This window comes from Numenius arquata, chromosome Z, assembly GCF_964106895.1.
Source record: "Numenius arquata chromosome Z, bNumArq3.hap1.1, whole genome shotgun sequence".
NCBI classification, from domain to species: domain Eukaryota; kingdom Metazoa; phylum Chordata; class Aves; order Charadriiformes; family Scolopacidae; genus Numenius; species Numenius arquata.
Window position 1 is genome coordinate 19,665,853 of NC_133616.1, and position 24,070 is coordinate 19,689,922.

The 24,070-nt window shown below is 40.4% G+C and overlaps 2 protein-coding genes across 3 annotated transcripts in view; one reads left to right on the forward strand and one right to left on the reverse strand.

Moving 5' to 3' along the window:
- The window catches only part of MTREX (Mtr4 exosome RNA helicase), a 48,736-nt gene extending 46,998 nt beyond the window's left edge, over positions 1-1,738 (forward strand). Inside the window, exons 26-27 of the mRNA XM_074166738.1 lie at positions 1,038-1,142; positions 1,495-1,738. Coding sequence (XP_074022839.1) covers positions 1,038-1,142; positions 1,495-1,547 — 158 coding nt within the window. The 3' untranslated portion in view covers positions 1,548-1,738. The remainder of the gene's footprint in view (positions 1-1,037; positions 1,143-1,494) is intronic.
- PLPP1 (phospholipid phosphatase 1) overlaps positions 1,472-24,070 on the reverse strand; it is a 67,302-nt gene continuing 44,703 nt past the window's right edge. The window contains exons 4-6 of one of the 2 annotated variants that reach the window (XM_074166741.1): positions 17,911-17,968; positions 4,213-4,389; positions 1,472-2,059 (exon numbers count right to left, since the gene is read on the reverse strand). In XM_074166741.1, the coding sequence (XP_074022842.1) occupies positions 1,934-2,059; positions 4,213-4,389; positions 17,911-17,968 (361 nt within the window). In that variant the 3' untranslated portion in view covers positions 1,472-1,933. The remainder of the gene's footprint in view (positions 2,060-4,212; positions 4,390-17,910; positions 17,969-24,070) is intronic. The other variant, XM_074166739.1, reaches the window with a different exon arrangement.

Consider the following 24,070-nt stretch of genomic DNA (forward strand, 5'->3'; position numbering starts at 1 on the left):
TTTCCAGGGATGGGGCATCTACCACTTCTCTGGGAAACATGTTCCAGTGTCCCAACACCCTGAGTGTCAAAAAATTTCTCCTTTGTATCGTCTGAATCTGCCCTCTTTTAGCTTAAAACCATTACCCTTTGTCATGTAGCAGCAGGCCCTGCTAAAAACTTTCTCCCCATCTTGCTGTAGGCCCTCTTTAGGTATTTCAAGGCTGCCTATGAGGTTTCCCCGGAGCCTTCTCTTCTCCAGGCTGAACAATCCCAACTCTCTCAGCCTGTCTTCATAGGAGAGGTGCTCCAGCCTCTGATCATTTTTGTGGCCCTTCTCTGGACCTGCTCCAACAGGTTCATGCTCTTATTGTGCTGAGGGCTCCAGAACTAGATGCAGTACTCCAGGTGGGGTCTTACCAGAGCTGAGAAGAGGTGCAGAGTCACCTCCCTCGACATGCTGGCCACGCTTCAAGAGCATAAGAGTGAGGGTCATTTTTTGTGAAGCTTGTTAGTGGCTTGGGTTGAATGGAGAAGTAAGTTAAAAGAGGAGATGAATGCATAAAACACTACAGTGGGCATTAGTTTGGAGCGTAGGAGTGATGTCAAAAATGAGCTCGTATGCATTACTGTATGCACGCAATTGGGGCACAGGAGTAGCGAGGTGAGACACTGGCTCTGCCAACTAAAGAACTAAGCGCTATCAAAAAAAAAAAAAAAAACCCAGAAAAATCCACTAGTAATTACTAAACAGCCAAAAAAGTCCTCTGATCAGATACTAGTTAGAGGCTTTGAAGACAGCTGAAGAGAACAAGAAGAGGATGAGCATTGGGAGATAAGCTTCAAGAAAATGCCTGATAGAGACCTTTACTGTTACAGTAAAATAAACAGAAACCAAGCTTAAAACAGATGGCTGTTCTTGCTCTTGGTTTCTAGATAATTGAACAGCGTTGGAGAAGGAACGTATTGCTTTGGTCCAAAGTAGGCTCAAGCAACTGAATTGTTCGGTGGTGTGATGTAGCAGGGGATACTGAGTTTTGCCTCACTCTTTTTATACAGGTAGCATTATCCGTTGCATGAGAAGGCTGGAAGAATTGCTTCGGCAGATGTGCCAGGCTGCAAAAGCCATTGGAAACACAGAATTGGAAAACAAGTTTGCAGAGGGTATGTGTTTCACTTCCACAGTGTAAGAAGTAATTCTAGAAGGCACATGAAAGGGGCAGGGGGGGAAGGTGGGTGGGTGTGTAGGTGGATGATTTAGTAATATAAGCTTGTGGTATTGACTTCATGCTAAACAGCATCATTGCTGTTTTTTCCAGATAACATCCATGTTATAAAGTCTGAATTCATTTTGTGACTGAAAATGGATGCACAATTACTTCCATTTAATACTTGTAACACTATCTACTGCAGAGTTTTACATGCCTGTAACTGTATGTAAAATAGCAATACTGAATACTAAATGATTATGTCAGTTATGACTGCTGGATATTAATATGGTTTTCCTTTTTAATAGGGATTACAAAAATCAAGAGAGATATTGTCTTTGCTGCAAGCCTTTACCTGTAAGAGAAGATATCTTCTAAAAACAGTACTAGATTCACAGTATGGAACAAGTTAATCAGCTTCACATCTTACATCTCATTTCTTTTAATGGTGTGTATTTAAACCACAGTTGTTTTCACAAGGCATGTACAAACAGCAGTGTATGTAATATATCTGTTACCATGTTTTCAATAAAAATTTACATTTTGAATAGCATTTTTTCTTTTAAGCAAGACCTTGAACAAACAGAAATGTAAAAGTTTAGATGTACAATAACTGTGGTAGCTGTTACTATATACAGGTAAAGTGAGCATCCAAGAGCAGCAGCAGTCCCGTAAAGGCATTTATTTATATTACATAGTTAGACTTGTGAAATTGTTTTCCTTTCAGAGAGCAAGATGGGTCATTCTTCATGGCTGGTGATTGCTGCCAAAGTGATTTCCATTTGTTGGTGTCTCATGTAGGGTTGTATGGGAATCTTCTTTCGGTTGAAATGTGCATCCTCTCACTTTGAAGAAGTCAGACACATACACAACCTAAGTGAACAAATTAATGTTAAGCTCCTGCACTTGTGTTTGAAATAATAGATAAATGCTTTTGCAGAAGGTAAACACCATGATCAAAACTAGTAAAAAGTTTAAATGGATCAAAACTGTAGAAAATTGCTAGGAAGTCTCATGTAAAATTCTGGCATCTGTTCTTTTGATAGCTTTTTCTCCAGCCGTTACCCCCCCTTAACCACTTAAGTCACTGATGGCTTAAGCCAAATTCAAGGCTTGTCTGCCTTCCCGGGCACTGCTCCATTGCAATAGCCATACTTTGAACAGCTCTAAATGAAAGAGCAAGGTATGCTTGCTGAAGGCCCAGATCACATCTATGGTTAAGTTTATTCTTTAATTTATTTAGAACAGGACAGGAGATTTTGTGCTTCAGCTGAGGAGGGGGTTTGTTAGGTACAAACTATTATTCCCTGGAGTATCACTCTCACTAGCATTTCTTTAAAGCTGGTTAAACCAAGCTTGGACTCTTCCCTCCTCAATACATGTGTCTCACCCACAGCTCCAGCAGCTCTAAGGCCAACTACCTACATTATCCTTTCCTGCATTCCTTTGAACATAGCACTGCACTACTTTCACAGCTTCCGACTACGAGACAGTCTGCGGCTTGCTCTCTTCCCAATGCCCACTTCACCAAGTCTTAGCAGATGTGCTGGTACAGCACTGCATGAAGTGTCTTCCCTCACAATCCCCCTTTTCCCTCTATCACCTCTTCCCCTCCCACCACAAACCTGAGAGCTGCAGAACACAGTTTAGGGCTGTGAGAGAAACTGTCCTCCACACTGAGGGCCCTGAGGGCCAGCTGATGAGTTGCTGATGAGGTGCTTCAGCTGTACACCAGAGGAGTTTCAGTTTCCTCTTGCAGCTGAATTCATTCAACTCAATTTAGTGCTCTATTTGCAGCTGCTGCCCCAGAATGCTCTTACATCAGCCTTCTGTTTCTGGAGGTGAACTCTTTGGTTCTTTCAGATAAGGGTTTTGTTTGAGAAGGTTTAATCTTCAAAATAAATTCCTCACCTTTCAACTCTGTCCACTGTCATGCAACCTTCTACTCATGCTTATATTACCAAGCACCTCCAAGGTCTCCTCTCACTCATCCAACACCCTTCACTAAACTTGTTTTCCTAATAGGACATGCCCTCAGCTTTTTAATGCCTGACATTTCTCATTCCCTGCACCCCTTTCCTTAAAAAATTAGACTGTACAAAAATGAGCAGTAGGGTTATGTTTTAGTCAACCCACAGCTATTTCATAACAGCCAATGCAGTATATAGAGTTCCCAGAGCTGCTCTGAGGTCTGTTTTGATGATTGATTGCAGTAAGTAAACAAAGCTTTGCTTTCCAGTGACCCCATACCCTTCTGACTGTGACACTGAGAAAGCGTTTATCTTGGAGGCGGTTCTTCCAGCTGAGCCTCAGTTCTTGGAACTGAATTCTCCAACATCACCTCAATTAGTTTATGTCTCTGAACTGTCCCTTCCTGTTGGTGATCAGCCATGGAACTCAGGTGACAGCCAGCACAACTGCTGCCACTAAGGCAGCCAGGCCTGCGGCTGATTCCCTGTTCCTTAGGGTGGCTTTTCACTCCTCACAGCTACACTTCACACGCCCGTAGTTGTGAACACCCTGTTAGCACTCAAAATGCACACCAGCAACAGCACAGGGCTCAGGCTGTATCAGCTGGCAGAGGCAGACACTTTGAGGCTGCCCTTATCCATAAAGGCCTTCCCTCCCCCCGCTTACCTCATAGACAGTTCTCCTCTACTATTGTACTTGAGATTTAGAATTTGGCTAGAAGCAAAAAGTCTGGTTATATAGAGGCCCACACAGTTTTGCAGTTGACTCTTTCCATGTCGGTTACTTGAAAAGCTCTCGGGCAGGGACAATTTCATGTTGTCTAACAGCTAAACCAGCCGCTTATCTCATCATTGGCCCAGAGTCTGCTGCACTCCCTGAAATGCTGTTGCTACACCCTGTTCAAGGGGTTATTTCCCTCTCCAGCAATTTTCAAAATGTTACGAAGACAGGTCTGCTTTTCTCTGAACACAGCCTGCAGTTCCAAGGTGCTGTTTATAAAAGCAGTGTTTACACACAGGTGCACACCCCTCCCACCCCCCTCAGGAATTACTTACAATGAGCACAGCTACCAACGCTCCCTGAATGAGTCCCGTTAAAACGTCGCTCCAGTGATGCTTGTAATCAGAGACACGCGAGAGACCCACATAGATAGACGTAGCAATAAGACCAAATTGTAGAGTAGGACGTACAAGTCTTGCCCAGTCTCCTTTCATTCTGGCCTGAAGGTAAAGCTAAAAGGAAAAGAGAAATAGTTATAAAATGCAGTAAATACAGGAGCAGTAATTATGTAAAATTGTGTTGGGTCTGTTCAAAGAGTTGAGCTGAAATTCGTGTTCAGAGACATGATAACATCCACAAATCATAGAATCAGCGACATGGTTTAGTGATGGTTTTTGTCAGTGTTCGGCTGATGGTTGGACTTGATGATCTGAAAAGTCCCTTCCAACCCAGGCAATTCTACGATTCTGTAAGCACCACCTCTACCCATTGTTTAAATACCCCCAGGAATGGCGATTCCACCACTTCCCTGGGCAGCTGTTCCAATGCTCGACAACCATTTTGGTGTAGACAATTTTCCATGTGCAATCTACACCTCCACTGGTGCAACTTGAGGCCATTTCCTCTTGTCCTATCGCCTGTGACTTGGGAGAAGAGACCAACCCCCACCTCTCTACACCCTCCTTTCAGGTAGTTGTAGAGAGCGATAAGGTCCCCCCTCAGCCTCCCTTTATCCAGGCTGAACAATCCCAGCTCCCTCAGCTGCTCCCCACAGGACTTTTTCCCAGTGATACTCTCTCACAAGTTTGCTAAGGCGGAGCTGGATACTCAAACTGCGTAACACCATCATACAGATACTTGCTGCATTTGTACCGATGTGACAAATGACTGTTTTCGTAATTAAGGTACTGGTAATACCAAAGCCGCTTAAGGCTTAGAAAGAATCCAGTGGAAGTCAACCCGGTATTTTACTCCTGCATTAACTACAGGTAAGTCTTACACAAAAGAGCATTAGCTGGGAACCATCCAAATCTAGTCCTCCAAATACAGGGAGCCCCATCTTGTTCTGAGCTGGAAGACCGTTAACATCGGCAGTGAAGTTTATGTACGCTACACGTAGAGCTGACAAGTTTTTAACTTTATTCTCAACTCCAGTCACCTGTAGTATTGTCACCTTTTAGCATAATATTCCAGCTGCAGCTAAGTGTCAGAACTACCTTGATATGATGATTGGTAACATCGAGTGTCGCACTCCTCCGTTGTCTCTGGTGTAGTTCACTGAGCTCCAGCTGTTACTAGTCCTTTTTAGCTGCATATTAGCCATGTTACCACTCCAGTAAGCAAATGGGTATGTGCAGCTTTTTCTATCCTCTCAGCTCTATGTTGTGTGTATCTGTGCTTTTGATGTGTTACCTCAAATTCACAGTATTTAACTCTGTTACTTTCCCATCTAATCCAAGACCCTGCTTTTGCCTCCTTCTCTGGTCTGTTTAGGACAGAGACCTCTTATTTCAGCTATAAGAAGAGCCTCCCAAATCCACTCTGTAAACATTATTGAATTTATTCTGGAACTTGATCCTGTCACCAAAAAAAAGCACCATAGTTACCGGATTTACAGAGGAGAACAATACAGTTGGAAGTTATATTTACCACTTCCAAGTATATCTTTCCGGTACCATCTAGGAACTTCAGGTTGAGTATAAAACCTTAATTGACAGTCTTGTGAAATCGTAGAGGCTAACTAAAGCCCAGGCTCCAGGCACAGCGTTCAGCACACTGAACTTCTGGTAAATCCCTTCACTGCCAACTTCAAAAGCCATGGCTACTTCTTAGAAGCATTGCATTTACAATGTAAACACAGGCACAGAGCAGGCACTGTAGATGCTAAGGCGCTACTTTCCAAAGTTAAACATTTGGGGAATGTTTGGTTGGTTTCTGAGTAACTTACATCATAATTTTGGCATGCTGACATTTTCAACTATAAATGGAGCATCAAAAAGATCAACCCTATCCATAACTGGTTTTCTTTAATAGCAAGGTCAGGGTGAAATTGGACTCTGAAGAAGCTACAGCTAAGCCTGAACTGGAAAATAATCGCCCCTACCCCACCCTCAAGTGGTGGGCACCACGTATTTCGGGGGAGCTTTATTTCTACACTAGGGAAAATGTTGTTTAGCCCTTCAAAAATTAGCTATCAATCACACAGTTCTTTCAACAAAAAAAGTATTTTAATGGTCTTAACATTTAATACTACTTCTGGATTCACCAACAGTAGAACAGAGCACTAACCAAGTGCCAAATGGAGCAGAGATGGGTCCGAAGAACACAAGCTGGTAGCCTAAAAAGAGCTGGCTAATGATTCGATACTGGCTGTTCTTTCCTCTTTCCCTGTTCCCACTAAATTCTGCTTAAGACAGCTAAAAATACCTTGCTGTAATAAAGTTTTTTCCATGTAAGCATTTCTGGTAGTTGGCAAAGATGTATGGCCATATTAGAAAGAAAGAGGGTTATGCAACTGCAAATAGGTGGGAAACCAGGTTTACTTCTCAAGAGGGGAAGAAAACGGGGAAAGCCACACAGAAAGAAAACTTGGAAAGACCCCAGCCCCCACCACCAAATGACTAATAAAATAGTCTTTGACTCTCCCCTTATGCAGTATGTATTCTCATTTTCTTTCTGCTTGACAAACCATCTGACAAGAAACTCGAATTTAACACCTATGCGAAGACTTGTTTTCTGTACTAAGAGAGTAATCTCCAGTCAGAGAAGATCTGGAGCTGCTTGATCACCTGCAGCACACGTGCAGTTGGCTACAGGCTCCATCAATTCTAAGTGCTTCTTCACACCACCAACTCCAGTAGCTATACAGGACATGCCCAAAGCCCTTCTTGCACCATCTACCAGCAGATGGATTTACATTATTCCAAAACGAGGTATGAGAAAGGTGAGAAATCATACCACAGAAGTGTCAGTGTGGGTCATCACTGCTGTGTTTAATTTCAGAAGCAGCAGCTGTTCTGGTTACAATTGTTTTTTTCTGGATTGTTTTTGGGTTTTTTTTTTTCCAGTTGAGAGTAATTGCTTATTAACCAGCTGCTGTAGTGGCAAAATCCACGTTATTTTTCAGCAGGTAACTTCAAACTTATACTGCTTTTAATAGGCTCAGGCAGTCATGCTCCCCTGCAAAGATTCTTCCTGCCACCGTGACTCACTCTTAGAAAGGCAACAGCCACGTTTGGGCTGAGACAGGCCAGCAGGACCATGCAGAGAAATTAAGAGAAGAAGCTTTTGCCTTGTAGTTCCATCAAATATAAACCAAGGTTGAAACCAGAAGTATTCCTAAGAGTCCTTTATAAAGTATTAGTCCTTATATAGCATTTTATGTACTATATAGAGATGTCCTGGTACTATGCTGCATTAACACTTACTACTATTTTGACCCTGTTGACTAACCCCTCCCCATACACACAGCATGCCTGCCACTGGTTCTCTTGCTCCTCTTTGGAGTCATTTACAGCACAGGCTTAAGGAAGGGAAGAAGAAGCAAATCCCTGCCTGTCTCCCCACCCACATCTCTTTGCTAGAAAGGAATACACTTTACAAGTAAAAGTTGCGGTAATCTGCGGAAGCAGCAGGAACTTTAGGAAATGTCATCTGGTTAATTAATACCACTGTCATGCCCCTTCCCAGCGTTTCACTTGTTGCTGAGAAACACACTTGTGAGTCTACGACAGCGCGGGAGCACCCAGAGCTGTGCCGGTAGCAACGCCCTCCTGTCAGTGAGGGCTGTGTGACCCTGCCACAGCTTCCCCGCTGTCCTGTTCCTGAGCTTCTGTCCCATCGTTCCACAGTATCATGCAGCTATTATCTATTAATCTTCACTCCCCCATCCTCCTGTTTCTCATGTTTGTTTTGTTCATTCTTTTTAAGAGTGCACAAATAGATTTCATAGAAGCTTTCTTGTAATAGCATTAAATAATCTCCAACTTCTTCCCCCCCCCCCGCCACCAACTAGCTAATGCTTACTCTATAATGAAAGTATGTTCTCTACACCACACACATCCTGAACACAAGTTTCTTCTTAATCTATGGTCTAGTACTGCATTTCTAAAAATACACACAGGAATGAAGAGAAACTCACAGCCACTTTGTGGCTTCTCGCAAGAAGCCACAGACATGAATGGAAGGGTCTCTGCAACTGGAGAATTATTTGCTACTCTTAACATTTCTAGCATAGCTTTCAAGTATTTGCTCTTCCACCAAAGCAGTATTAATATACACATACGCATGCCTGCCTACCTAATTTACAAGTACAGCGACTCCCATTTCCTAGATGGACTTTTGGAGGTGTAACCATGTGGCTTCACAAGAAAGGAGAAATTCCTAACAGCTAACATCTCATATTCCACTCAAATCTACCAAAACCTACTCACTCCACTAACTGAGGTCATATTTCAGATACTTAGTTTCAATTATTGAAACTCCTCAGTCATTTTTCATTTAATACCTTCTCAGCTTTTTCCAAAATCCTATTACACAAAAAAATTCTGTACTGCAAAACGTTTTGCCTTTTAAGGTATAGGAAATCCTCCTGCACTTTCAGTCCTCGTTCAAGAATGGAAGTCAAAAGGAAGAAAGGGGACAGGTGGTGGGTGGGGAGGGTGGTCCCTCCAAAGTCTTACTTGTACCAACTGGTTTGTTCTATCACTTTTGTAAATTTATTTTCTTCAATAGAATTCGATGTTTCCTGGTATCAAAAGGCCCCAATAATCCCAAAATAATAATTTCCTACAGGTGTCCTGTTGTGTCCTAGGAAACAGAAGTGCACTTTCCCTTTGGAGATATACCTCTTTTCACCTCTTATTCTTGTCTGCTCAATCCTAATATACTCAGCATCATGAGCTTAATAGCAAAACAGAGAAAGAATATGGTTTTCCTAGAGAGAAAACTCCCCTGTGACACAGGGAAATGAGAACACTTCTCAATCTGAGTACAAGTGTAAGAGTCCGGAGGACAAAGGTGCAGAAAGTCAGTTTTCTTATTAAATAAGCCCTGCTTTGAGAGACCATAGCAGTCAATACAAGTCTTTGGGAAAGACCAAGCAAATGACATTCACTTTAATTAGCTTAGCATTTACCATTAGTCATATCTAACTTTGGTTTCATGATATCTGAGCATTAAGAAAAAGCCGTACGGCATTACTGTTTCGCTCTTAACAGGCACGAAATCCTACTGCAGCTATGATTAGTATTTGGACCCGTTACTGACTACAGTTAGAAAAAGTTCATACTTTGAACCAAGTCTGCTGACCCAAGAAGACCCAAGAACCACAAACAGTAATCAGTGCTGGGGAAATCCACCACAAGGATTCTTCCCAAACCAAGAATCTCTGAAACAGTAACATGTACGCCACCTCAAGTGTGTGTACACATGTATGTGGTTGGCTTTGGGATTTCTGGGGTGGAGGGAGGGAATATGGAGGGTACTTTGTTTCGGTGGTTTTGTTAATGAGATAGGGGTGGAAGGAAGAAGGAAAAGCACAGGAGGCACCAGTGTTTAAAAGACTTCAGAAAAAAAAACAGCCTCTAATCTGATAAAAGATGGGGCAAAATTCTCCAAGAGACCTGGAGTTAGAAATAAAGGCTGAGAATTCAGGTACATTTGTAGGACAGGAAAATTCCATTTCTATGGATATCCCAAGGACATGCTTACAGGAGACAATGCCCCTGCTCCCAAGTCTTCCACTTGGAAGCTAAGTAGATGCAGAGAGCACCAAGATAACTATCCACCCTCCAACTCCATCAGTAAATAAGAATCACTGCCTCTCTGTGAGGAGAGGGGACTCCAGTAACCACAGTACTGCTCACTTCTACAAGACACAGTTTGCACCCCAATGTCTTTCAGACAAGCAGTTACTCAAACAAGGTCCTCCAAGAGAATGAAAGAGCTGAGACATTCACCCTGGAGACTTGCATAATGCTTTAAAGCAACAGAAAACAAACATTTGGGGAGATGGATGATCTGCCGTCTCCCTGTTCCAGTCCTGCTCAACAATCCAGCAGCGCAGACCAAGGCATCTCTGCCCTGCTCAGATGCAGCAACAGTGGAGGAAAAAGCCTCCCTTCAGAGATCTTCCAAGCTCTCCATTTCTTCTGTAAAGGATTTGCAAATAGTTCTCCCATTTCTGCATGTTACAGGAAACTTAAGAGGCTTCTTTGTATAAAAGGTAGTTTCTATAAAGGCTGTTATTCAAATAACTTTGTATAAAAGCTATTAATCATATTTCAGTTAGCACAAACTCTGGAATTCAAGGAAGTGTAAGGATCCAAGGAACAGTTTAAAAATTGCAGTTCTGAGCACAAAACAATGGCCAAGAGCCACAAGATTTGCTGAGAAATAACCTGTCATATGCACTCTTGTGTTTATGCAGATGTTACATACAAGTGAAACAGCTTGTTTTATACCAGTAAGCACTGTATCCATGAATAAACACATATCTCTAGGCATCAACCAGCAAGACACTGCCTGCAAACCAGAAATCAACACGCAGTTTGTTTCATGTGAAGCTTGGTATTAATATGAATGATGCCTACCCCATGCAATTTTAAACACAACAGGCTCACACCCAAACAGAAAACCATATTATAAAAGCACTGCAGAGATGTAGCAGAATTCATGAGTCACTCAGGAGCTGGGGTTCTTTAAAAAAGAAAAGGGGCCAAAAAGAAGAAAAAAGCAACTTCAAAGTTTATTTTGCCTTTTTAATAGGATTTCCTCTTTTTCTTACTTAAAAGATACTTATTTATGATCCCTGGTATATCTGCTATATCTGAAATATTATCCATTCTTTATTTTTATTGGGCAGAAAACAAGGGGGAAAGAAGCAACATTTGAGAATCAGTTTTTCCCCTTCCAGTGAAAGAAAATGATATAGGTCTGCAGTTTCTTCAAGGTGGAGGTATATCTGGGCTGCTGTTCACAGGAACGGTCTATTCCTTTTACACCAACCGTGTATTCCTGCTGACTCCCCCGTGCCAGCTCTGATGTTTGAATAGCCCTATGGTGAGCTGGTACAGGGAACTGAACCATTGGACAGCTGAATTAACCAGGGAAAAAAAAAAAAAAAAAATTGCCAGACTAGTGAAAAAAAAGGTAGAATATGTACTAGCCTGACCTCTTTAAAATAGCTGCATGCTGCTGTCAAAAGGCAATTAATTGATGACCAAGAGCTGCCTCCTATGCAACGGGGAAAAAAAAATCCTCTCCGTTACTAGTAATAGCCCAACTCTCAATTCAATATCAAAAGTACAATCAACCTATTCTGTATAGGCATTTCACACTGGACAAGTAATGTTTTTCAGGTTTTTAATCCTCCAGCCTCAACTTGGCTGTACATTGCAGAAATAATTGTTTATTGACATCATTTTACCATAAAGCAGGATAAACAGTAACTTCTTGTTTCATTGCAATTGCTAACACTTGGCTTTTTTCTTATGAGAAAGTAAATGTTTTTCTTCTACATGGAGTAAGTATTTTTCTGTTGTGTCTGCCAAGTTACAGAAACCTTTACTAGAACTTAAGCACTGCAAGGTACTGCTTTCAGCTCAGTCCTATAGGAATGAACTCAGAATAATCTCACCAGTACTGACAGCTTTAACTCCCAAGCAAATTATGAAGAAGTCACTTTGTTTTGTTTGCTTACTATTAAAGTCTAAATACTAGCATTAAAAGAATACTAGGAGCACATACAAGTAGAAGCACAAGCATCTCCATACATGAACCTCACATAATGACCAGTTACCCTCTATTTTTTCATCTCTGCTTCAAGTAAGATGCTTGGTACTACCCACAGCTACAGCCAAACAAAACATTTTCAGTGACAAATGTCTTTTCATTAGTTTTTGAAGACCAGGCAGTCCTCAACTTTCATGTGGATATGAACACATTAAAGACTGTTCTGTAGCTCTAGTCAGTAGCATTTGGGAAAGTAAAGAAATACTGCCAGGCCAACAGACATACCTAAAATACTGTGTTAAAGGCTCCCAGCTCTCATTTGGGTACTGTTTCACTCATCCTCCAATCCCAACATGAACAATTAAAGTAAGAGATTTCAAGAGCAAAGCTTGATTGGCACATTTAGGAGCACAAGTACAAAAAGCAGCCTAAACCCCACTTTCACTTGTGCTTAGCCTATGATCTCTCTGCAAAAGAAGGCTGCCAGCCCAGGTCACTGAAATACCAGTCGCCCTCCCATTCCCATCTGTAATTCCCTGTGCCCTCGGACACACAAGATGTTCTTTCCCAACAAACTGTGGGAGAGCTTGAGTGCCACTCAAGTTACATTGTGCAAAGATTCATCATCCCCTTTTTGTCCCAAGTGTAAGCAACACAAACACGTTGCCGTGCCCAGAATAGCAGGGCAGCTTAGCTGAGTTTCTGCAGCCCTGTTCTTCATCCCAGGCCAGGTGGAGGCGGGGAAGTGCCCAGGCCAGCTACAGCCAAGACTGACTGTGTTACAGCAACCTGATCCTCAGGGACACACTCATTTCTGCCAACTGCAACAGTTGCAGCGGGGTCATTCTTGTTATTGAAGATAGCACGCATTTGCATTTTAGTTTACAATAGTTTCAGACATAAATCTAAAAGTTGAAGCAAAAACTTATGATTAACTGCAGCATCTTCCCCCTCCAGGGGAATGGGCTAGTTCGGTCGCATGGACGTTTCTAAAAGAGGTGTTCAACTGCACTCACCCTCCCATCCTCCAAGCCAAGACAAAATGGTTTTGTTGATACAGGAGAGACTGCCAGCTACTTTAACTACAAAAGGAAAGGAGCATCAAGAGGAGGGGATGATGGAGACCATTTGGGATCCAGCATCTGTTATTAGGTCATTGGATTCCCACATACTGTTGCGGGTAAAACTCCCTCTAGTTTCCACATGAAGCTGTTGTTGGCAAAAGCTTCCCAGAGATAAGGACTCTGTCTGGACCCAAACTGACCCACTTAGCTCTGCCAAATGAATTTCAAAATACATTCTTCAGCACAACTTCCTGACCTGACAGTCTGCAAGCAGATTGTTTTCTGTGGTTTCATTCATTCCATATACCAATGAGTTAGAAACTAGAAGAAACCATAAGACTAACCTGGAAGTAGGCTGAAAATCCAGGCCTTAAGCTGGTCACACTAGACACAATGGCTTTTTTACAGTACATGGCAACATAACATCCAGTTAAAAACGCAGGATTAATCTCTATGATGTAAGAATGATAAGTGATATACACTACTGCTCATTTAAGTAATCAGATTACATAAAGTATTTAACATTCCCTGAAGTTACTCAAAACCCACACATTTCTATCATATTATCATTCTTTTAGAACCTGTTAGATAAGTATTTTATGAAACAGAATTTATTCATTCTCCTTACTCTGCAGACCTCCTTTCCCCATGGCAGGTGCCACAGTGATCTGCAGTAGGCGCTGCCCTTGGCTCCTGTTTTAAAGCCAGATGGTCTCATACAGGAAGCTACATGAGACCAGCCCAAGTAGAGATTTTGCACCTGAGCACACTGACAATTCAGATGTGGTAACAAAATGCAAATTCATTCTAGTTTGCCATAAAAGTCTTTAAGCAGGGCCTAGCTTAATGAAGCTGCTATCAGTTATGGAAGTATGTACGCTGACATGCTATCACAGACTCATTCCTTTTATTTAGAAAACCTTTAAAAGCTTGACTGCCACATGCATGGAAGGTGATCACTGCTCCTGCAAGGAACCTAAGAAAGACAATATTAAGTAGCTGTATGCTGTAAATGCTGGACAATAAAGGTTATGTCCTCCCAGAGAGACATGGCCCAAATTACATACCAAGTAAGTATTTCCATTCCTGAAGTAAAAAGTTAAGTTCTGCTCTCCAATGCCATTCCACAGACCAAAAGACAAACTAAGGAGAAATGCTTCAGACTGAGATACATGCTTGCTTAGACTATTCATTTTGAACAGTTTGTGGCATGAAATTCTTTCATGTTTCTTCAGCTTTTTAAAATTCAATTTATGTATTTTCAATATCAAATTTTAAGCTTTTCAACTTCTATCATTCCTTCTGAACTAAATCACACATTTTCTTCTACATACCTGTTATCAGAGTAACAAAGCCCCCATTATATGCAGACATTAAAGTCACAACATCCCTAAGAGATGAACTTTCCAAAAAGAAACACACCATTCAGCAGTACCAACAGCTTACAGATTTTGTCAAATAACTTCCTTCACATTAAACAAAGCCTGAGCTGCCAGGTGCTTCCATGTACTGCCCTCACTATAAGGTAGGGAATGCAGCACAGGATTATATTAAAAATTGCAGGGTTTTTTTTCCCAGTACCAGCAAAGCCATGCATTCAGAACTCAGATACAGCAGTTCCCACAGACTTGTGGAATTTCTCATGTCACCAAAGGTGTAAAGCATCTAAAACATTTGAAAATGCTGGCAAACCCCCTCATGTTCATTTTTAATCTATCATATGCAAGCGCACAGAAAAAAGCTACAAATTAACTTGTTTGTAATTCAGCAATTCTGCTTTAAGTAACTGAAGCTGCAGAATTATTTCACTCCTTTGCCTAGGATTTTGCAAGGTGGCCTTACTTAAGCCACACACTTCAACCATCTCTCATTTCATGGTTGCAGTGTTTTTACTGTCTGTGGCAGAGATCATTTCCCCTTTGGTTCCCAAAAAAAATGTTCCCTCGTTTTTGAAATGCATAACCTGACACAGTACACGTGTTCAGCAAGTAACACTTAAGCGTATGCTTTCTGCAGTATGCACACACAGCAGACTCCTCCAGAAACCAGTATGCTGGTGTCTGGTTATGATTAATACTGCCTGTGAGTAATGCCACATGTTAACAATTGATTCTGTCCCGCTCGTGCCTCAGTCTGCGGCTGGAGTAAGTGTGCAAAGAGCAGATGAAGCCAGAGTTAATGAACAGGTCATCGAGCACTGCAGGTTTGGTTCAAAGCCAGTGGTGGCACTGTGCCTTGCCACGTGGGCAAGGAGCAGGGAGACTGTTAGAAAGCAGTTTTCCTCACCTTCCAGCAGTAGCTGCCTGCTTGAAGACATCTGTACTTTTTCCTTTTTTTACCTTTTTTTTTTTTAAAATAAAAAGATCACATTCAATGCAAAGGTTGATATGCAGTAATGCTGTGTTAATCAGCAAGGTAAAAAACATCCCACACAGGTGTCATTAACCTTCTTCAGATGTCCCTGTGAAGGTCTCCCAACAGTTTCTGAATGAATAATCTTATTACAGGACAGAAGAAAGTAGAAGTCTAATCTCCACAAAGCCTCTTACTTGTACTGGGCAATAGCTCAGCCAGAGGCAAGACAAGAAACTGGGGTGCAGGAATAGATGAAAAGCGCCTCTTCCCACAGTCAGGGTTCAGGCTACTCATTGGCAAGTTCACTGAATAACAAACTGGTCTCCAATAAAACACATACTATTTAAGCCCTAACCTCACATTTGTTAAAGACATTCATACCCTTCTAGTTTAAGGGAGCTAAGTAAAGCCATGTTGTCTTGCAGTTGCTACAGAACTGCATGAGCAGAAGGGCAGTTTCTGCAGTAGCATGCTGAGTCACAACAAGTTTTATTTCCTCGCTGAACCAGGACGGACACAAGCTCTGGATTTACAGCATTTCAAAGTGGCATGCAAAGGATGGATTTGGCTTCCGCTTTCCCACCTCTCCTGCATGCAAAGGGTTGCTAAGAGTCAATCTCACACACACACACACAGAGCCCCAAGACAGGCAAGGTTCAAGGTTCAGGAACTCTCCACACAAGCTCCTTTGCATGGACTGAAAAAATGATGCCACAGGCAACTACAGAAAGCATTATTCAACCCACACAAAGTTAGTATCTTCATAATAAAGAGCTCTTGATTTTCTTGCCAAATGCTGCATTTTTTTCAAATCCTAGTAGGTTAAACAAACAAGTTCTGAAGTCTGAGCTGTTCAGAACATCTTTTATCATACTGTATTCAACTAGAGATGGCCTCAGTATTGCAGCAGGCAGGAAGGGGTGAGCAGCAGCCAGGGCGTACAGAGGTTTTCACTAACAGATGCAAGGTTTGTAAATAGCAACTCCTTTCTCTCTCTGTACAGCTGAGAAGTCCCCCTGACCAACATTTCCCCAGGCTGCAGCAAGGAGGAGTCTCCTTACACATACAGTGACAGAGGTCAGACAGATTCAAATCCCTGCCAAATGACTGTAATCCAGTCTGTATAAGCTATAAACCATACACATTGCCACACAGCTAGCAAGTTTTTTCTTGTCTCCAAGTTTGTGCTGCTGAGAGGCAGTACTATCACATTCTCACATTGCTTAACAAAACCATACACAGAGAAGTTGGATCGGAAGGGTACAGCTGAACTCAGTGGAGCAAATCAGTATTTGGTTGCTATACAGCAGTAATTGCTCCACTGTACTATGGAAATAGTGGTTTTATCTTTGGAATCATATCATAAATGGACCTATATAATTTTGGAAACTGCTAGTCATAATAACTAAGTAAAGATACGTTTATTTTAAAAAAAACACAGCTAACAGACAGGAAGTTGCACTATATTCTTGTCAACCCCAGGACATAATACTTTTATGAATTCTTTGTATTTACGTTAGATAAAGGCAGGTAAGAGCAGAGAGGAACAAAAAAGGTTTAGCCATAAACAAACTGCAATGATAGATCTAAATTGAACACTGAGCTTCTGAAAAAGCTTTATTCTAAATTAAAAAGACCTATGTCATACTGAAGAGCCACTCCTTTCTGTATAGTTTGAATAATCTGTCCACTCACTGTGGATGCTACACTATTCCCAAGAGACAGAAGAAAATTAAAAATGCAATCAAGATGAGAATGCAAATTGAATCCGAGCTCTGTGAAGATCCTGGCAAGTTTGTATTGTATGTATACAATAATACATTATGTTAGCAATTTATATCCAGGACTAGAGCTTAATTTTACAACTACATTAACAAAAAAATTGTACAAAAGTTGTTTAATACCTTCTGTGTTACAAAGTAGCAGGGCAAAACCAACCAAACCAGTCTTTCAGCATTAACAAAGTTCATCATAGGAGTGAAGATAATTTGCCCAAGCTGACTTGGAACAGTTTGAACTGAAATATATTAGGCTCCATTTGAAGCATTAGTGAATTGGTCTTATTAGCATTTACTTCCACAGACAGCTCTGTCCCCTCATTTCCCTCACTCTCTCATCCTGCCCCTAAAAGACAGGAGAAAATTAAAAGGAATTCAAAAAAATCAAGTTGAACTGCTGTTTTTTGATTAATGGCCCACCCATGTTTGATCAGGGTTTAACTTTACTGGGTTTGGTTTTTAAACAGCCTTCGCGTCTTTCATTAAGTCACACATACATTATTATATATTTTTATATGGCTTATAATATAACTAAATTTAAGTAGCAGCGTATTTTCCAAACCCACTTGTCACCAGGTTCATTTTAGATAAGACACACAAACCAACTACCATGTTAAGTATTTTTAGAAGTAGAATTATGTTCAAATGCCTATTCCCAGTATCTGTGGCGTTCCCTTGCAATCTAATGAGAAATCTTCCGATTACCTCAAACAAGCATGCTACAAAAGCAATGTCCCTTGCACAAAGCCCAGTAAATATTTCCATTTTTGTACTAGGTAACTAAGACTTTTTGTTGCCATTTAGATAGAAAGAGCATACTTACTGCTAGGAAGAGCATGCAGTACATGGAGAATGAAGAATGGCCAGAGTAAAATGATAGCCTGGAAGAGAAGAGAACAGACATCTTATTAATTTTCTTTTGCAATACTCAGTCTATCGTGATACTAATTTACTTTAAATAAGCGAATTGGTAAATAAACGTTTCCATGGTTTTTCTTCAAGGAGACTATCCAGGCACAACAGCCACTGCACATGTCTGACAACAGCTTTTGACAAACAGCACAGACTTCAACACTCAGCAGCTATCCTATACCAGCATTAAGTTGATCTCCACATCAGGTAAAAACTACCAGCTCTTTGACTGAAGTTTGAACAGCAAGTGAACACATCCTCAAAGCTAGAAATCAAGCATCCTTCAATTCTTGATTAATACCACAAAACTGTAAATATTATAAATTTTTTCAAGTTACTTATCTGATAACACAATCATCCCAAACCAATTTGTTGCATTTAGTCACCATCAAGAGGCAGCAGTTTGACAACTCACATCTCAATGCTTATACCACATATACTTATGTATACCTCTGTTAAATGTTAAATTCATAAAGACCACAATCATTTATCATTGAAGGGTAGGGGGAAAGGCAGGAAGGCAGTTCATTAGCCAGCCAACTGCAAAAGATGACACCTCATCTAATATTTGTAGGAATAGCTTCATACTTGGCTATCTCATTTAAAGAGAGTCAACAAAAGAGTGCCTTTAACTGGTAAAGGCTTCTAGCAAGTCCAGACTGAAGGGACTGGACAATTGCTGACAGTCCAGGGTATCTTTGGCAAGGTCCTCATCTGCACAGGTGGCTCCTGCCAGGAGCTGGGTATCACAGCTGTAAAATAAATCCCACTCACCTCTTCATCAAGAAAGGAGAGCAAAATGGAAAGACTAATTTCTAATTCAGTCATAAGTGGAAAGAAGCAATACTTTCACTATTTTTTCTATTTTATGTGCAGAGCCTTGTAATGATGCTGCTTCACAGGTCTCAGCCAGGCTTCTGTGCAATTTAGCTACATAATACAGCACTCCTCGCTTAAGAGTTTGGCATACACAAACAAGGCCAACAATAAACTTTCATAGCTCTCCAGACTGCCCTCCACCATATCCACCCTGTTGTAGTGCCTCAGCCAGGCAGAGAGCCTGAGGCCAGGGAAATTCCTGGTCAAGGGAATCATTTCTGCTCTTCAGAGAGTAATGAAGGCAGCACTGATGTCCAGTAAGATAACTGGGTTAAATGTTCACTACTCAAATACCACAAAAGTGGCAATAAAACAATCTTATGCACAAGTGGAACTGAAAATCTTCCGGCATTAATTTGCATGTATAAAGTTATAGAACTGCATCAGATTATCAGGAGAAAAAAAAACCACCTCATAGGTTTCTGAGTTCTTGGTTTACAGTTGATTCAAAGCACTGCCAATAGCTTGCAGTTTCAGAGGTACTAAATAAGCAATTTTGAAAAGAATAAGATGGCTTGTGTGTGTGTCTGAGTATTATATATATATACACACATACAGATATACTTCAATTCAGTTCTTATAAAGAAAAACTGTATTGAAAAACTTGTTACCTTCAGATGTTTAAAATTAAAAAACATTAAGATTACAAGCAAAGCCTGCTCTTCTACGTATCAGAAGATACAGAATAAGGAATTCCTGGTTCCTGTGTCAGTATTTTCTCCACTGACTTTGGGACTATTCCTGTTGTCCATAAGATGACAATTTCCTACAAATTTCTGAAGGCAACCTGTTGCCAGCTTAAGGAATTCAGAAGGCTATTGAGTGAGAAAAGGAATAAATGCAATTCTTTAAGTTTATTCTGGAATTCCTATAACATTTAAAGGTGCTGTTGGCTACTTGCATTCTTGGTTTTTTTAGGAATCTATTAGCCCAATATAACATTAAGAATGCCTTGTTCTAAGTTAAAGATTACACAATTTCAACACATTCTCATCAGGCATATATAACCATGCTGTACATGATTGAAAATGTTGTGCTTAGCACATAAAGTATTGCCAGAAATACAAGTGGGACAAAGTATTGATCCAACTTCTACATTGTGCAATCCCACTGAAATTTCTTTGGCAGTACTGCCGTCTCTAGAGTTCTTTAAAAAACAGACATTTAACAAAAAAAATCTTAAAATAATTTCAAACACTAAAGTTTGACAACAGAAAAGTTTCCCAATGATTCCTCAGCATGCAAACAACATCTTCCCAAAGCCAGGAGAACATCGCGTCTATCAAACCAGCCAAGAGACTGCACAGCCTAGGCTTTTTTGTGATCATACTGCAAATGCTGGCTTGCCATGAGCCAGCATTTCAAAAACAAATATATTTTTACTTTAAAAAAAAAAAAACAAACAAACCAGTATTTATGAGTCTAAGGAATGCAGAAGTATTAGAAAAAGATACATTTATAAATAAAGTGGTTCAGACAACTCTGAAAACCCTTATGTTTCAATAATAAAGGAACGGCTAAATTATCGGTAGGAATTTGCAAACCAGATTTCAGGACATCTTTTTCAAATGAGTATTAGAACAGTGTCCAATGATAGTGTAAGTGGCATGAAATAGAGTTGCTAAGTGCAAAGTCTTGTTTTGATTCTTTCCGAAATGGCAGATTCTGACATCAGAACAGCTTTGCAGAGATTCATGCCTTTTACTCCATCAATACTTACCTTCTTCACATCACTTTTGATATAAAGAACAAGGCTTCATTTTAACAGGAAAAAGCATAAGCTTTAATTATTTCCACTTACCAAGTGGAAATTACTACCAAGTTAGAAGAATGCCTTAAGCAGTAACATGAAACCAGTTTCGTGTCTCAGATGAGCTAAAGTATACTCTCAGTTTCCAATGTATACAGTACAGCTGGACATTTCAAAAAGGTCTTAAAACAAGGCAATTTAAGGGCTGTTAAGCTTTCTTGAAATGTAGTTTTGCCCCAGATTTCACAGGTTTTATGGAAAAAAAAAAGTAAAGATGCTGTACTTTCTTAAAAAGGTGGCCATAAAACCAATTACAATTCATGACTACCGTTGGTTATTTTAAGTCTGCATTTTTAAGGATTAGCTGGAATAAGTACAAACAATTCCTACAGGAAATAAATTGAACTAGTTACTCAGTACTTTTAGCCAGTATTTCTAATCCCAGATAAGCAAATCTAAACCAGATTTCCTTGCAGGACTTGACACTGACAATCATTTCATTCTGTTCTATTCCTTTCCATGCACACAGGTAACAGCCCAGGGAGCACAGCCCACCTGATAGAAGGTACAGTTTCTTTAATTAGTTGAAAAATGAAACATAAACAGTAAATAAAAGGATAATTTGTCTTACACCATCACTTGCAAGCAAGAGCATGTTTTAAGCAGTAAGTTCTGCTTGGCACTATTTTGCAAAAGTGCATTTATTAAATAAGTGATTACTGAACTCTTAGAGCTCAGTAAACAAGCTTGAGGTCTTGTCTCCACAAATGTTTTTGTAAGGACACCTGAATGTGCAGAAACATTTAAGCTAAGTGCAGGAGTCTGACAGGGAAATGAAGAGCCTTAATGAAATATGAGACTAGGAAATACCTAGATATGTATGTCACAGTGGAACGTTAAATGGTAGGAAACTGAATTGTTCAAAATGGCAGTAGAAAGTGATAAATCAGAAGAAAGTGCATCTTTCTGTGTCAAAATAAACCTGTCAGAGGCTGAATAATATGGAATTTTCTTAATTTAACTATTGCATTATGGAATGATCTCTTAGAGAAAAACAGTAGGCCCAACAAAACATTGTGCACATTCTCACATGAAAGCAAATATAACTCCCCACTGGATCAGCCAACAAGTCCCTTCTATCCTTAAGATTTCTGGATTCTCCAAGTCTGACTCAAAACTTCCACTGACATTTGTGTTACCCGTTCCATTCATCTGGAGAGGGGAAAAGCGCCAGACAGAGCTGCAGCTTAGCACGTCTGTGTCAAGTAAGCCAGAGAGCTCCACACGCTTGTCAGGGAAATATTCTTAGGATTTCAGTGCCATGAGGACATGGCGCAATAAAGTGCTAGTCCTACACTTATGCTGAAGCACCATATTCTTTAAAGTCCATGTTCTCTGTATTCAGCTATCAACATGTTTTCACAGCATCTGCTCTCAAGTGCTAGACTTTCAGGAGCACAACTTTCAAGATCAGTGGGGGCTGACAGGTTTGAGGACTCTGAAATTACGTGCTTCTGTAATTATTGCAAAGAAATGTTTAGGTAAATGAACAAGCAGTTCATCTATTTAACAAGATCAGCAACTATTCAGAAACCCATTTTCTAAAGAAAACATTCCCAATTTCTCCACTTTCTTCCTCTCCCAGTAGTTAAACCCACACTTAATTACAAAGCCTTACACTTACAGAAACAAAAAAGCTGCCAGAGTCTTTCCAGTTCAGTAATATTCATCTGGACAATTTTATTGACAGGTGTTTTGACATGAGGCTTACTCATATTATTAAGTGTCTTACACAATTCCCTAATCATATTTGGGGTGAGGGGTAGATCCACTCAGCTCTGCTTTAAGTAGTGGCAGATAGTGAGAAAACTTTGCCAATGCTGACACTTAATACACAATAGACTGTGCCCATTTTTCTGCAGACAGTTACATATTTTTCCTTTAACAGGCTATCTTACCTTACGCTTATCTTACACAAACCAAAGTTCCCTGCTTATCCTAGTGACATAAAACAGATCTAGCAGGTTCTACGAAGAAATAGGCAGGTGTTTGGTTTTTTTTTTTTTTTTCTATTTTTTAACCACTTTCCCCACCACCACCCTTCTGAAACAAGCCCCGTAGAGAGTGCAAGAAACAGGTGTATAGAGTAACCTTCTCCTGAGCTCGGGATCAACATGAAGTGGTTTTCATCAGTTATGAGTACTACAAGGCTTGTCTTCACTGCTAGGGTGAAGAGATTTTGAAGTTGCTAAAAACTACTGCTGGCATAATTTGTTGTTTGTTGTTCCCCCCCCCGAATTGAAAAAATATCACACAATACATCCCAATACATCCAAGTATGCATATATCATGTAAATACACACTGATGGAACAATCTAATTGGGCAATGACTAGTTAGCTAGCTATTACGCATCTGTCAGCAGTGGTTTGTACCAGCAGCTACTAGAAGAATAAACTTCATTGCAAGAAAAAACAGTAAGGAAAAATCTCATACCCCTATTTTTTTTTTTCTTTTCAAATGAGCAGCAGTCAACCTGCATCTTGAAATTCCAAATATTCAAAACTTATCTAGGGAGCAAGAAATTACCAACTCCTGGCATTTGTAGCACACACAAACATGTATGTTCTGAGCTCTTGCGATTACAAAATGCAACCAACTGGTGTGCTGCAATGGTATTCCACATGCACATTGCAACACCACTAAAAAGTTAAATTCTCTTTTGTCAGTTTTGACTTTGTCAGTCAATTTAACTCAACACAAAGAAGGAAAGTTTAAATTTCCACTACATTTCTAGTTAGGCTTGTAGAATAGGGAAAAAAAATCAGGACTTTGTTTACTTCTTTTCCTAGTAATCCCCTCTCAGGAAAGAGTAAAAGGAAAATAGCCGCAAGGGGGACGCAAACTAACACTTCTAAAGACTAATAATTTGCTCTCACATGCATCAGATTACAGGCTACTGTTCCATTAACCACGTCTGCACAAGTTATCCACATAATACTGTTCTGACTCACAGGAGTGTTATTACCATTTTACATAAAAGGAATGAGAACAAAAAAGATAATCCCTGTTAAATCACGGATTTGATTGTTATTCCCCCTATAAGAAAGAGCTTTGGGCATGAAGTCCAGTGTGCCGAGTGTGCAGAACCATTCCCCCAGCAGATTTTTGTAATCTTTGAAAGGAAAAAATGGAAGGGAGGCAGCAGGAGAACTGTCAGCATTAAAGGGATTTCAGTTCCTAAAGTACTGTTTGACAAATACAGTTATACACATGTCCAAAGTTTAAGTTGGATATAAGCCTTCAGCTTTGCAAATCAGTGAAATTCTTCCACTGAGAAGGGCCGATTCACATAAGGGCAAAGGGGATGCAAGATCAGAAACGTGATCCAGATTGCAGAACTGCATCTCAATTGGTTACAGCATGTTCACCTTTCAGACTTGA